This window comes from Brassica rapa, chromosome A02 (genome assembly GCF_000309985.2).
Source record: "Brassica rapa cultivar Chiifu-401-42 chromosome A02, CAAS_Brap_v3.01, whole genome shotgun sequence".
NCBI lineage: Eukaryota > Viridiplantae > Streptophyta > Magnoliopsida > Brassicales > Brassicaceae > Brassica > Brassica rapa.
Genome location: NC_024796.2, coordinates 24,154,433 through 24,167,147, shown reverse-complemented (window position 1 = coordinate 24,167,147; position 12,715 = coordinate 24,154,433). Strand labels below are relative to the sequence as shown.

The following is a 12,715-nucleotide window of genomic DNA, read 5'->3' as shown; positions in this document are numbered from 1 at the left end:
TGGGCTGATGCTTTTTTTTTTCTTGACGATGTATTCAAGTTGAAATCTAGAAATACGAACCTTATAAAGACCCGAAATGGCAAGAAGAAAGTAACAAAAAAAAAAGAAAATGAGCAACAAAAGATTCACAAAGCAACAAAAAAAATCCAGCCTGTAAAAGATTTAGGAATCTCTCATATATTAAAAAAAGAAACAAATTATTTGTATGAAAAAAATAAACAGAAACATTACTCGTAGAGTACAAAATTAAAAGAACCAATGATTCGAAATAAAATAAAATTGCATAGATGACCGTTGAACCGAATCAACTGTGATTTACTGTCACTACAGCAGAAGCCATGAATAATTAAAACACTGCCAATAAATACAATATAATTTATTCTTTTATCATAAGGAAAAAAGAATCCTATAACACTTATTCTATTTTTTGTCGACCTTAGAACAACATTTATTGAAAAGATGATTTACAAAAGATCTTTTAGACGAAAATAAATTAACAAAAGCATTTCTCTCCACCAAAAACAATTAATTATTTTGTGGTACGATACATCTTTTTCAGAAACCCAGCTTTAGCCTTTAGGCTTCAGTTATATATAAATCTTTTGAAGCGAACTTGTTCTTTCTCTCACTTTTTTTTTAATATCTATTTTTTATCTATATTTATTTGTCTTGGTTGGATTTTGTTCTCGTGGGCTACTACTTGAGAGAACCTCGAGACTTGTCTTGTCTTTATGCTTCAGAAGCAAATCAAAGCATCTCCAAGATTTGTAAGCTCCACCCATGGCTGCCCTTCTTCTCCTTTTCCTTTTCCTATTTGCAAGCTCTGCTCTCTCCCAAGGTAAATATTTCTGAAACTTATTTCACATGAATCTTCAAATCAACTAAAACCTAATTGTTTAGTAAAAAAATATGGAATCTTTATGTTTTGTCTGTTTCTTCGTGTGTTCTTTCGCTGGAGAAGAGATCTCTCTGTAATACACTGTCTTTTATAATATGTTTTGCTAATTAGCAAATGTGTTCTTCGTTGTGCTTACTTAATGCTAATCTTGGTTAATAATACATAGAAATATCTGATATTTTCAGGGAATTTATTTTTATATGTTCGATTCTAGATTCTGGGCATATTTTTCATTTCATCTTTAACTTGCAAAGAGAAAGAAAAGAGATTAATATTCTTAGTTCTTTAACTTTGACAAGCTTCCATCTCTTTAATGAGAATGAGAATCTCAAGATATTGCATCCCAGCTCATATGCTTCCAGTACTCTCTTCTGAGAAAGTACAACTTGACTAAAATGTCCTCGGAGCCTGTTGAACTCATAGTCTTACTTCCAAGGGCAATATCGTCTGTAGTGTTTGCACATACTTAGAAACTTTATGACTTTTTTGCGTTGAGCATTTGATTTTCTAAACGTTTTTTATTGAGAAATGGACCGACCAATTGGCTGATTTTCATGCGAATTGTACTGATACATGAATTCACAAATACTATATGCTACTAATATTTTCGTTTTTAAAATATCTATTTTCAGATTCTTTAATCGGTGTTAACATCGGAACAGAAGTCACAGACATGCCAAGTCCAACACAAGTAGTAACCCTCCTCAAATCACAAAACATCAACCGCGTCCGTCTCTACGACGCAGACCGCTCTATGCTCCTTGCCTTCGCCCACACAGGCATCCAACTCATCATCTCGGTCCCTAACGACCAGCTCCTCGGCATCAGCCAGTCAAACGCAACCGCAGCCAACTGGGTCACTAGAAACGTGGCCGCTTATTACCCCGCCACCAACATCACAGCGATAGCCGTCGGCTCAGAAGTCCTAACCTCCTTACCCAACGCAGCTCCCGTCCTCGTCTCCGCCCTCAAGTACATCCAAGCCGCTCTCGTAACAGCCAACCTCGACCGTCAGATCAAAGTCTCAACTCCCCACGCTTCGACCATTATTCTTGATTCTTTCCCTCCTTCTCAGGCCTTCTTCAACAAGACTTGGGATCCGGTCATCGTCCCTCTCCTCGAGTTCCTCCAGTCCACAGGGTCCCCACTGATGCTTAACGTCTACCCTTACTTCGACTACGTGCAGTCTAACGGCGTTATACCGTTAGACTACGCGCTGTTCCAGCCTCTCCAAGCCAATAAAGAAGCTGTAGACGCCAACACGTTGCTACATTACACAAACGTGTTCGATGCTATTGTGGACGCGGCTTACTTCGCTATGTCTTACCTCAACTTCACCAACATCCCCATAGTGGTTACCGAGTCCGGCTGGCCGTCGAAAGGAGACGGTCCGGAGCACGATGCGACTGTAGAGAATGCGAACACTTACAATAGCAACTTGATACAGCACGTGATCAACAAGACCGGGACGCCGAAACACCCCGGGACCGCGGTAGCTACCTACATCTACGAGCTTTACAACGAGGACACGAGGCCCGGACCATTGTCTGAGAAGAACTGGGGGCTGTTTCACACGAACGGGACGCCGGTCTACACGCTGCGTTTGGCTGGCGCGGGGGCCATTCTGGCGAATGATACTACGAACCAGACGTTTTGTGTAGCCAAGGAGAAGGTTGATAAGAAGATGCTTCAGGCGGCTCTGGACTGGGCTTGTGGGCCTGGGAAGGTTGATTGTTCGGAGTTGATGCAGGGTGAGGCGTGTTATGAGCCTGATGATGTGGCTGCGCATTCTAGTTATGCGTTTAATGCTTATTACCAGAAGATGGGGAAAGCTTCCGGGAGCTGTGACTTTAAAGGAGTTGCTACGGTTACATCCACTGATCCAAGTAATGTCAAAACCTCTCTATGCATAAGAGATTAAATGTTTCTGAAACATTGTATTGATTGATTCTCTATGCAGGTAGAGGAACGTGCGTGTTCCCTGGAAGGTAACTTAACTTAAGATTATATCTTTCCCTCACAGGTTTTGTACCAACGTTTGCTATGTTTTGCAGTGCTAAGAGCAATCAGACACTTGGACACAACACAACGGCGTTGGCTCCTTCAGCGAACTCCACTACCTCTGGCTGCTTCCCACACCCTCAAGCTTCCTTTGTTAACTTAACATTCCTCTCGCTTTTACTGCTCATTGCCTTAGTATTCTTGTAGAAAACTCGGAGAAGAACAACTCCTCCTAGTTCTTGTTTGTTAATTTTAACTTCTTTTCTTGCAACGCTTGAGACAAAAAGAGCTCATTGGTTCTGTTCTCTCTCCATGTCTAGTTTTGTCTACCCAGTTTTGTTCATCATTCTCCTTTAAGGGGAGTTCGCTTAAGGGTAGCCTGTATGTTCGGCTACAGGATCATGGATGGTTGTAACTAATCTCTGTGTTGAAAGCTTGATTCTTTTTTGCTTTCTACACAATGAATGTCTCATAATATTTTGTACTCCAATGTTTTCATACAAACCATGAACAAAGATTGTACGTAGTAACAAGTATGGCTTTAAAAACAAGTTTTTTTTAGATTTGATAGTCGAAAGCGTCGTATGGGTTTGTACCTGCCCTGTAGTGACAAGCTTGGCATTCAAACATGGGCGGAGACGAAGAATCATTGGTTGCAATATCATGTCGCAGACTACTGTGACTTGTGCAATATGGTTTATTGCAGAACCTGCACTTCGGAAGCACGAGCCAACATTCGAGACACAGACTGTCGCCACCGCAGGCTGCTTCTTGAATCTCAGTGTCTGATCCGAGGCACACTGCACACTCCGTGCATCTAGGGACGCAGAACCAGCATCCCCTGCACTTTCGTTCTTGCCTTCTCCCACGGTTCTTCAAACCAAGAAAATACACAATGTTAAACTCCAATTATATCTACTCTTATACAAAGATTCAGTGTACTTACACATGACGCTCTTGAGCATGAGGGAATCATCTTGACTAGGTCACATTTGGGACAGACCTCGACATCTATGGCGCCCTCGTGAGGAAGGTGAGTGGAGAGTGCTGAGAGATGGTCTTTAGTGAAGCGATGTACGCCGTTGATGTGAAGTGTCTCCACGTTATGATTGTTCTTTGACAAGCTTTCAACACATCCAATGATCCCTTCTGGAGTCAGTTCAGTGCATCCGGGCACAATTATCTTTGAAAACAGAGTTCATTCAGACACACAGACAGATCATTTCTTCAGACAAAACAGCTAAACTTAAATTCTTTGTCGGAAACTAGTGGTTTCGTTATGATTCAATCAGAATTACCTTTCTTATGAGAGGATTTGCGTCCACCACACGTCGAAGTCCCTTGTCGGTGATCCTAAGACACTGTCGGAGAATCAGAGTGTTTAATTTTCCGGCGGATTTGGAAGTGATGTCCCATAGAATATCATCGGTTAGACGAGAGCTTAGCGATGGTTCAACAACGATCTTTGTCCATAAAGCTGTTTCGTCTCTGATCGCGTCTCTTAAGGACCGTGAAACGCCGGTCATGGAGAGAAGCTCGAAGAGTGAGTGGAGATATGGAAGAACAATTAGTAAAACCTCGTGAGCTGATCTTGATGATGGCCATTGTTCTTCTTCTTCTTCGTCTTCTTTCTCCTCCGTCCTCATGTTTATCAGCGGTTGTCTGTTTCTAAATGTATCCTTAATTTCTCTCTTTTTTCCTTATCTTTTAAGCGATTAATCATTACAAAGGACAGAAACAAAAGGTTCAAATAAATTTGCTCGCTCAGAGCTATTTGGGCTGTTTTCTGAGCCCAAAATTTATTGTGAATTAGAATAGACTGGGCCTAAAGCTCATATAACTGATACTGATGAGTCCCAACAACTATCGCTTATGATTGTATTCTTGTTAAACAATAGCGGATCAGTTCGATTCGGAAAAAGTATTTTAGTTTTTAATATTTGTTTAGAGATTTAGAACCATTCATGTATTTACAAGATTTGGTTTGATAATGGTTAAGTTATTTTAGTTTTGAATTCGGTTGATTAGCAAATTAGAAAACTGGCTATACCAATTTTAAAAAAAGTTTGGGTCCAATTCGCTTCCGTGTCAATTTTGGTTTTTCGAATAATGTCGGATAATATGGATCAGAACATTGGATAACTCAAATTGTTCGGATAAAAATATGAAATACTTTAGATAAATTTAAATATTTGGATAAATCAGTTTAAAAATATTATTTTTAGAATTTTTTATTATATAAAAAAAATGTAATTATATTTTTAAGAAGAGAAAAAAACTACAATAGCACTAAACCAAGTTTTTGTTCCCAAAGTAGCACTCAAGGCTCAAAGTCACAAAAATAAGTTTCATTAAAGAGGTAAATATACACTTATACCCCTTGGGTTAATTAATCCAAACCTTAGGGTTTAGAGTTAAGGGGTGGAGTTTTGGAATTAGGGTTTAAAATTTTATAAAAAGTAAATACTAAAATAAAAAATAAAAATTTTAAAAACAGTTTCAAAAAGTATTTTTAAATTATAAAAAAAAAATTTGAAAAAAAAATAAAAAAAATTTCAAAAAAAAATTTCAAAAAAAATTTCAAAAAAAAATTTCAAAAAAAAAATTATAAAAATTTCGAATCTGAAAACATATAATCTGAAACTATAAAAAAAATTTCTTTTTTTTTTTTATTTTTTTTTATTTTTATTTTTATTTTATTTATTTTTATTTATTTATTTAATTTTAAACCAAGGGTATTAGAGATATTTTACCCTTTAATGAATGTCATTTTTGTGACTTTCTCCTTCTAGTGCTATTTTTGAGATATAAACTTCAAAAGGTGCTATTATTGACAATTGCCCTTTTAAGAGTTTAATCTATATTTTAAAATATTGGATACTCATTTAGTTCTTAATTCAGTTTCAGTCCGAAAATATAAGATTCGTCATTCTGATATTTATTTCAGTTCTGAATATATGTGTCCAGACCTACAGAAAACGGTAACAATGAGAAATATTTTATTGATTGTTTTGTTGTTGCCAACAACACTAAGAGTTAAAAATTACATTCCTTCGGCTTACAGCTTTAAAGTAAGTAGAGTATAAAAGTTCAACACTACAGATTACAGTGTTTAATTTTTTTTTGTGTTAGTCACATTTTGTCAAAAATGTTGAATACAAGGAAAAATGTTAAAATGACATTATTTATGAAAAATATGTTTTTCCACAAATATTTGAATATCATAAAGTGATTGTCTTAGATAGATAATGCAATTTATAACTTACAATCCACGCCAATAAGATCGTTACAAAACGTTAAATACATGCAACGTGAGGTAATAACTCTTTTTTAAGGTAATAAATAACTTGTATTGCTTTGTTGATGCATATTAGACTTAAAGTCAACATCTTGTTGGTATAGGATGATCATTTCATGCAAAACAATCCAACCACATTTAGTGCCGGTTCTAAACTAATATTTTTACATTGTCACAAGTTTTATATTGCTAAATTTTATAGAGAGTATACATTTTTTGGTGTTACAAAATAAATTATATAAAAAATTTAGGGACCACTTGTCCTATCTGCTATCAAACAAGGCCCGCCACATTGTTAAGGAGCATGAGTTAAGAACTAATTTACATTGTTCTGGTTCATAGCCTAAGGAGACTGTATACCTAAGGAACATGACTCCAAAGTGAAGAAAAAAATTATTATCTCTTCACTGCAAGTCTACAACATGCCTAAAGTTCAATGACCACTTGTCCTATCTGCTATTTTTTTTTTAATTATACAGGGGTATCTTGACTCCACAAAAATAGTCCAGACTAGTCACGTATTGCCACGTATCGGTCCTCTGTCCCTGGCTATCAAACAAGGCCCGCCACATTGTTTAGGAGCATGAGTAACTAATTTACATTGTTCTGGTTCATAGCCTAAGGAAACTATATACCTAAGGAACATGACTCCAAAGTGAAAAAATAAAATTTATTAAAGGCATCTCTTCACTGCAAGTCTACAACATGCCTAAACTTCAATGAAAGCTGAAGCCATAGACATTCACGGATGTCCATCATCACTATTGGAAACATCATTTTCTCGCCCTCTTCAGTAAAGACATCATCAGCTTAGTTTGGTCTAAGTACAAGTTTAAGTTTTCTTGGTGTAAAGAATTGCTATTAGTGTATGATGTTTCAGCGAACGACGGCTATGGTAGACTTTCGTCCTTATAGTGTCATCTAAACATTGTAAACTGTGTGCTCTTGTTTTATTTTTGTAATGTTAATTACACAATTTCCTTTTTCATCATAAGATATTGCTGACGAGAAACAAAAACGAAAAGGTTGTAAAATCAATTTAGTACATAAATGATTATACTTTCGACCATATTTTTCTTGCTAAAACATAAAGAAAATATTTTTTTCAGCCATAATAAGGATTTGTTTTTGTCAAGAACATAAATCCTGCAGACTTGGATTAGAATTACTGGTGATATGCTAGTAACATTAACAACTGGGTTTCAAATAACTGTCTACGTAGTATTGTAGACAGCAACATATCCATGAAAGAAAGAAAAGTCATCGAAGATTACTTCAAAATTCAAAATGCTTGCATGACAATTTTTTTTTTCAAGAACAAATCACGCCTTTAAACAATAATCATTTATGCTGCCACAATTCACGGCGTTCGAACACTAATTGGATATGATTATAGGTGGTTATTTATCCTTTTTGACATTTTTCATTTGACCCTTACAAACTAACTTCGAGTGTTCCCATCCAAAATCGCGAACCATCAAACTAAAAATTTAGCATCAGTTTTCTTTTTTAAGTATTAGAAATATCATTCGTTTTTCTCAAAATAGTTTGATCGGGATTGTTAGTTAAAAAGGTCAAAGGTGGTTAGTTGATTAAAAGAAAGCTGTTGGAACAAAAGGGAACGTCATAGGAATAAGTGGTTCCCATGTGGCCTGCGTCTATATCGTTATGTACTCTAATTTTATTTTCTTGTTGAAGTAATTGAGCGTAGATTTTGAGCCAATCTCGCCACAAATTTCTACCAAAGTTAAAGTCCATAATTAACTCAGCTCATCATTATGTTTTTCATTTAATGGTGTTTTTTAAAAAGTGACCCTCCTCAGTCCTCATAGATAATGGCGATGGATGTTTTCTAAAAGAAGACAACAGAAGTTGTTACGTATACCCCCATCACATTCTTGACAAAACATCCCACATAACGATACTTCACATCTTATATGGGCACTAATTTGATAGATTGGATGGTTAGTTCCACATAAATAGACGGTGCCACACAATTATGATTTTTGTATGAAAATGTTAAGATTTCCAAATGTAATCGACGAAAATCATATTAATTGAAGATTCAAAGCCAAAAATGAATAAATGATTTTGGGATGAATGGTGTTTATTTAACTGTTGCGTGACCGAATTTTTCTCTAATTAACGTAATACTTTTGGTAAGGCAGATGGAAAAAAGCATCCTATAATCGCAAAAGAAAAGAAAGTAGGCCAATCTCTATGAAATACGGAAATAAACTTCTTAACTACTGCTTTGATCTCCAATATATAGAGTATCGAGCATTTGTGACGCAGTATAAAACAATGCTGAGTACATAATTAAGTCTACAGTTCCTTTACGATGTAGCTGATCATCATGGTATGTGAAAATATATTAGCCTAAAAGGCTAAAACATAATCAATAAACTCAACATATATCAGACAAAATGATTAGTAGCAACCAGGAGCGGAATCTAGTAAAAAAAGGTGTGGATGCACTTGCCCCCATTAAACTTTTTAATACTATTTGTTAAAGCAAATTGTTAGATTAGCTTATTTTTCTATAAAGATGTTAAAGTACCTAGAACTAATTAACGTTACATATTTTACACGACAAGACAACATATCTAAAATTTACTTTAAATATGATCTTAATATAGATTGATAGCTACTCCTTCCCTCTAGAAAGAAATATCTTATTATTTAATATTTACGCATATTAAAAATATAATAAATATTTACAATTAATTATCAACTAATAGTATTTAATCAATTCAAATATTTTTAATTAATATTTTTTAGAATATATATAACTTATCGTTATTAACCATTAAAAATACTTTAAAATTCTAGAAAATATATTATTTTGAAACAAAAAATAACTCTAGAAAATCATACTTTTGGGTACGGAGAGAGCAGTATGTTACTACTGGTAATTTAGTAAATTCCACAAACGGATGGGCAAAATTGTCAAATAAACTTTATGCTGCCTACATAAACAGCCAACCATTCAACTAAACTCTTTGCCAGAACAAGAAGGAAAAACAGCAAAGAAACTCTAAAACTATAGTGAAGATGGTAAGCCAAAATCTTACGGCGACGTTGCTCCTCTTCACCACCTTTCTCTTCATTTCCCCATCAATCTCAGACGTTCATTCTCCTCCACAACTGAACTCAACAACCAACGATCTAATTTTCATCCGAACAAGCTGCAACGCTACTCTATACCCAGTCCTCTGCTTCAACTCTCTCGCCGGCTACGCCTCCGCCGTTCAAAACAGTCCTGCGAGGCTAGCAAAACTCGCTATCGGAGTTACCATTTCAAAAGCTAAATCAACGGCTATTTTGCTTTCCAAGTTCTCGCGCTCAGCAACCAAAGTCAAAGACTGTGCTTCTTACCTTAAAGACGCACTCGACGAGATGAGAGATTCTCTCCGAACACTACGCAACATTAGCCGCGGAGTAGGCATTGGTGCGGCTCCGTCTTCTGTGGAGAGGTTTAGGTTCAAGATGAGTGATGTGCAGACGTATATGAGTGCAGCATTGACGTATGAGGATACATGTACGGACGAATATGAGGAAATGGATGAAGCTGGAGGGACCAAGACGGCTGTTTATGATCGGGTGAATAATCTGAAGAGGTTAACTAGTAATGCTCTTGCGCTTGTTAACAGTTATGCCAATAATGGAGCTCCATGAGATGAGATCATGAAAGAGTTTTTTTTAACTTTTAATTTAAATGTTTCTTCTGATGATTTTCTTTACTTTGTTAAATATTTCTTTTGATAATTTAGTATACTATGGGTTTTAAACTTTTAATTATAAATATTTCATAGTTGAGTTCAGTGTGGATTTGGATACATGTTATATTGCCAGATTTTTCGTGTGATTTATTAGGCAACATTAGCTATTATTCATCATGTGAAGTTGTGAACCTATGGATATATTATATATACATATATGCATGGTCAAAATAGTAAAAACAAACTACAGTCGCAGAGTATAAAGCTAACCCTCAGCCTGACTCGTCCTCCTCGTTTAGCGAAGGCATTTAAGTGTAATGCGAGCCTTTGTACGGTACTTGAGCAAGGCAAAGACCACCAATAAAGATAATCCCCGCAAGGCGACAAATAAAGCTTATTTCTGCAAAAAAAAAAAAATATCACAATAAGGTAAGGCTTATATAGCTAAAAAAAAGATTTGTTGTTAAATCACAATTTAGTAGTGTTATCATGCTCTATGATGTAAAAAGGGGAAATTGTGTTTATCAGCGTTTATCATCATGCATTCTCGAATATTTTCCCTTTTCTGTAAATGAGTTCGAATATCTAAAATTACTACATGTAACATGTTTTATACGAAAATATATCTCAACATATATAAATATGTTATACTATACACATAGATATATGGTTTAAATGAATATAGTTAGGAATAGATCACAATCATATGGAGTGGTTATAAGTTTTGGTGTGTGGTTTTTTCTTCTTTTCTCGATCCATGAAATGAGTACTGACTACTGAGTAGGACATATCGGCAAGACCGAGATGTGTTCATACTTCATACTCGATTCATATATTTTTTGTTGTACTATGTTTTAATTTCGGTTAATGGGCCCACTTACTCAAGTCCTTCCAAACCAAAAGAGAAGCAAAACGTCTTCTCTTTGGTTCACGAGATTGCACCGAGTCCCGAATCCACACTGGTTTTGTTCACTACATGCCGGTAATTGTGTGCATATGAAAGAAGATGCCACTGGTTGGTTGTGAGAAAAGATGTTAAGATCGTTGGAACTTGGAACTTGCAAGGCTTATACATACTTGTTTGGATATTGTTATTTTAAAGAGATTGTATACTTTTAAAACCAGCTTACGTTTATTGTTTCAGTGTTAAGTTTTTGTTATATAATTTCCTCTTTTGGGCAGCAGCAGGCTCAAGCATGATTGTTGGTAGGCCTAATTGTTGGTTATTAATATAACAAAACAAAAATAATTCCAAGTACTGTTCTTTTTGGTCTCTCCCCTCAAACTGCAAAGAACAAAAAATACCCTTGTTTCGAATGAAGTGTGTTAATAATTTCTTCAACATTCAATTTGTTAAATCCTTTTTACAAAATCAAATCAGAAGTTTTATTATTTTTTTCAGCAAAAAATGAAAAAGACCCAAACTTTATACATGAACAAACACATGCAAAGTCGAATTACATTCTCAAACTGTCATTTTTTCTCTACTCAACCCCCTTAATTAAAATAACACAAAAAGTATCTAATCAAAACGTAAGCTGGAGAGTAACTCTAACAACCAGTAGGCACCATCACATGTTGTGGCCTTCCACGCCCTCGACGCTCACCGTCATTAGCTTCACCCGTCGCTGCGTCTTTAACCATCTCTGAATCGGTCTTCTACTTCTTGGGCGGTCGTCCTCGTGGTCTCCCGGTGGTGCCTTTGTTTTCTCCCTCAGGTTTCGGTTTGGGAGGACGGCCACGGCCACACTTAGGAGGAGCATTTGGATCTGGTTTCGTGTAATTGTTTTTCACAATCACAATCCGCCCTGACTGTTTCATCCGGTTGAGATGGTAATTGAGAAGCGTCAGGTGAGACGGTGGCAAAGTGATCTGAGTTGACTCGATGTGCTTTACGATCGCCGTTTTGTTGCATCCGTTCGACGCTTCGATCGCTTCCATTATCATCTGAAAACCAACAAAGCAAAAACGATTCAGATGAGGAAACACAATTTCAAGATCTGAGACGGTGAAATTATATAATACTCGAGGGTAAGGTGGGAGAGAGAAGGGAAGATCTTGTAGCTGCGGCGGATGCTCGTCCGTTGGAGTTTGTTGAAGATCAACCCCGTTCTCCATCGTCACGTCAAAAACAGTGCAAGGAAAGAAAGAGTACTGCTCTGCTGCCTTGTAATTTAATAGTATTAAAAGTTATGGAAAGCTGATCGGACGTTTTTTTTTTTTAACGCTGATTTATTACGATCTTACAATTATGATATATGAAAGATTACATAGACGATTCGACAACCGACAATACAATCTGCCTTATAAAGACCTACGCCTAACTGCATCACCTGAACCGTCTTATGAAGATCCACGCCTGGCCAGATTTACTTGCACCATGTTGAAGATCTCTTGCAAGCCTTTCCTCTGTAATTTGCATAATTGTTTAATAAACCGCTCTTTCCAAGACTTGAAACCTGGATTTCCTGTAATCTGCAATAAATTGCATAGTCTGGATCTTTTTTTATGAAGATCGGACGGTTAGCGTTTGAATATTACGAACGCTTATCTAACGATTTAGGAATGTTTTATCACACAGGATTGCTCACTTGGCTCGAGCCGATAACGGATAATTTTTGTGAATTTACGGTACTACCCTATATTTTGAAACTTTTAACTCGACACGTTTCCTATGAAGTAGGAAAAAGGAAACCTCGAGACACGTCATATCGGTTTGTAGCATACAGTTACGGAAAATAAAAATAATAATAATAATAATTTTAAAAATGCAAATAAAGGGATTTAGTTTTGAGA

At 36.1% G+C, this 12,715-nt stretch overlaps 4 protein-coding genes across 4 annotated transcripts; 2 read left to right on the top strand and 2 right to left on the bottom strand.

Moving 5' to 3' along the window:
* The first annotated feature begins 418 nt into the window (after positions 1 to 418).
* On the top strand, positions 419 to 3,344 carry LOC103854051 (glucan endo-1,3-beta-glucosidase 3). The gene is made up of 4 exons (XM_009130969.3): positions 419 to 838; positions 1,531 to 2,784; positions 2,859 to 2,886; positions 2,953 to 3,344. Exons 1-4 carry the CDS (start codon positions 781 to 783, stop codon positions 3,104 to 3,106), a joined length of 1,494 nt encoding a protein of 497 aa, XP_009129217.1. The 5' UTR covers positions 419 to 780; the 3' UTR covers positions 3,107 to 3,344.
* On the bottom strand, positions 3,306 to 4,625 carry LOC103854052 (F-box protein SKIP28). Its single transcript, XM_009130970.3, has 3 exons — positions 4,198 to 4,625; positions 3,846 to 4,082; positions 3,306 to 3,772 (listed from the first exon to the last, which is right to left on the bottom strand). The coding sequence occupies exons 1-3, from the start codon at positions 4,543 to 4,545 to the stop codon at positions 3,458 to 3,460; spliced, it is 900 nt and encodes a 299-aa protein (XP_009129218.1). The 5' UTR covers positions 4,546 to 4,625; the 3' UTR covers positions 3,306 to 3,457.
* Positions 4,626 to 5,701: 1,076 nt separating this feature from the next.
* On the top strand, positions 5,702 to 10,096 carry LOC103854053 (pectinesterase inhibitor 11-like). Its single transcript, XM_033283816.1, has one exon. It carries the CDS (start codon positions 9,252 to 9,254, stop codon positions 9,873 to 9,875), a length of 624 nt encoding a protein of 207 aa, XP_033139707.1. The 5' UTR covers positions 5,702 to 9,251; the 3' UTR covers positions 9,876 to 10,096.
* A 1,156-nt stretch (positions 10,097 to 11,252) lies between these two features.
* LOC103854054 (HMG-Y-related protein A) lies at positions 11,253 to 12,206 on the bottom strand. The gene is given in 2 exon segments (XM_009130972.3): positions 11,253 to 11,866; positions 11,945 to 12,206. Coding segments are annotated over 2 exon segments (489 nt in total). The 5' UTR covers positions 12,038 to 12,206; the 3' UTR covers positions 11,253 to 11,470.
* Positions 12,207 to 12,715: the final 509 nt, after the last annotated feature.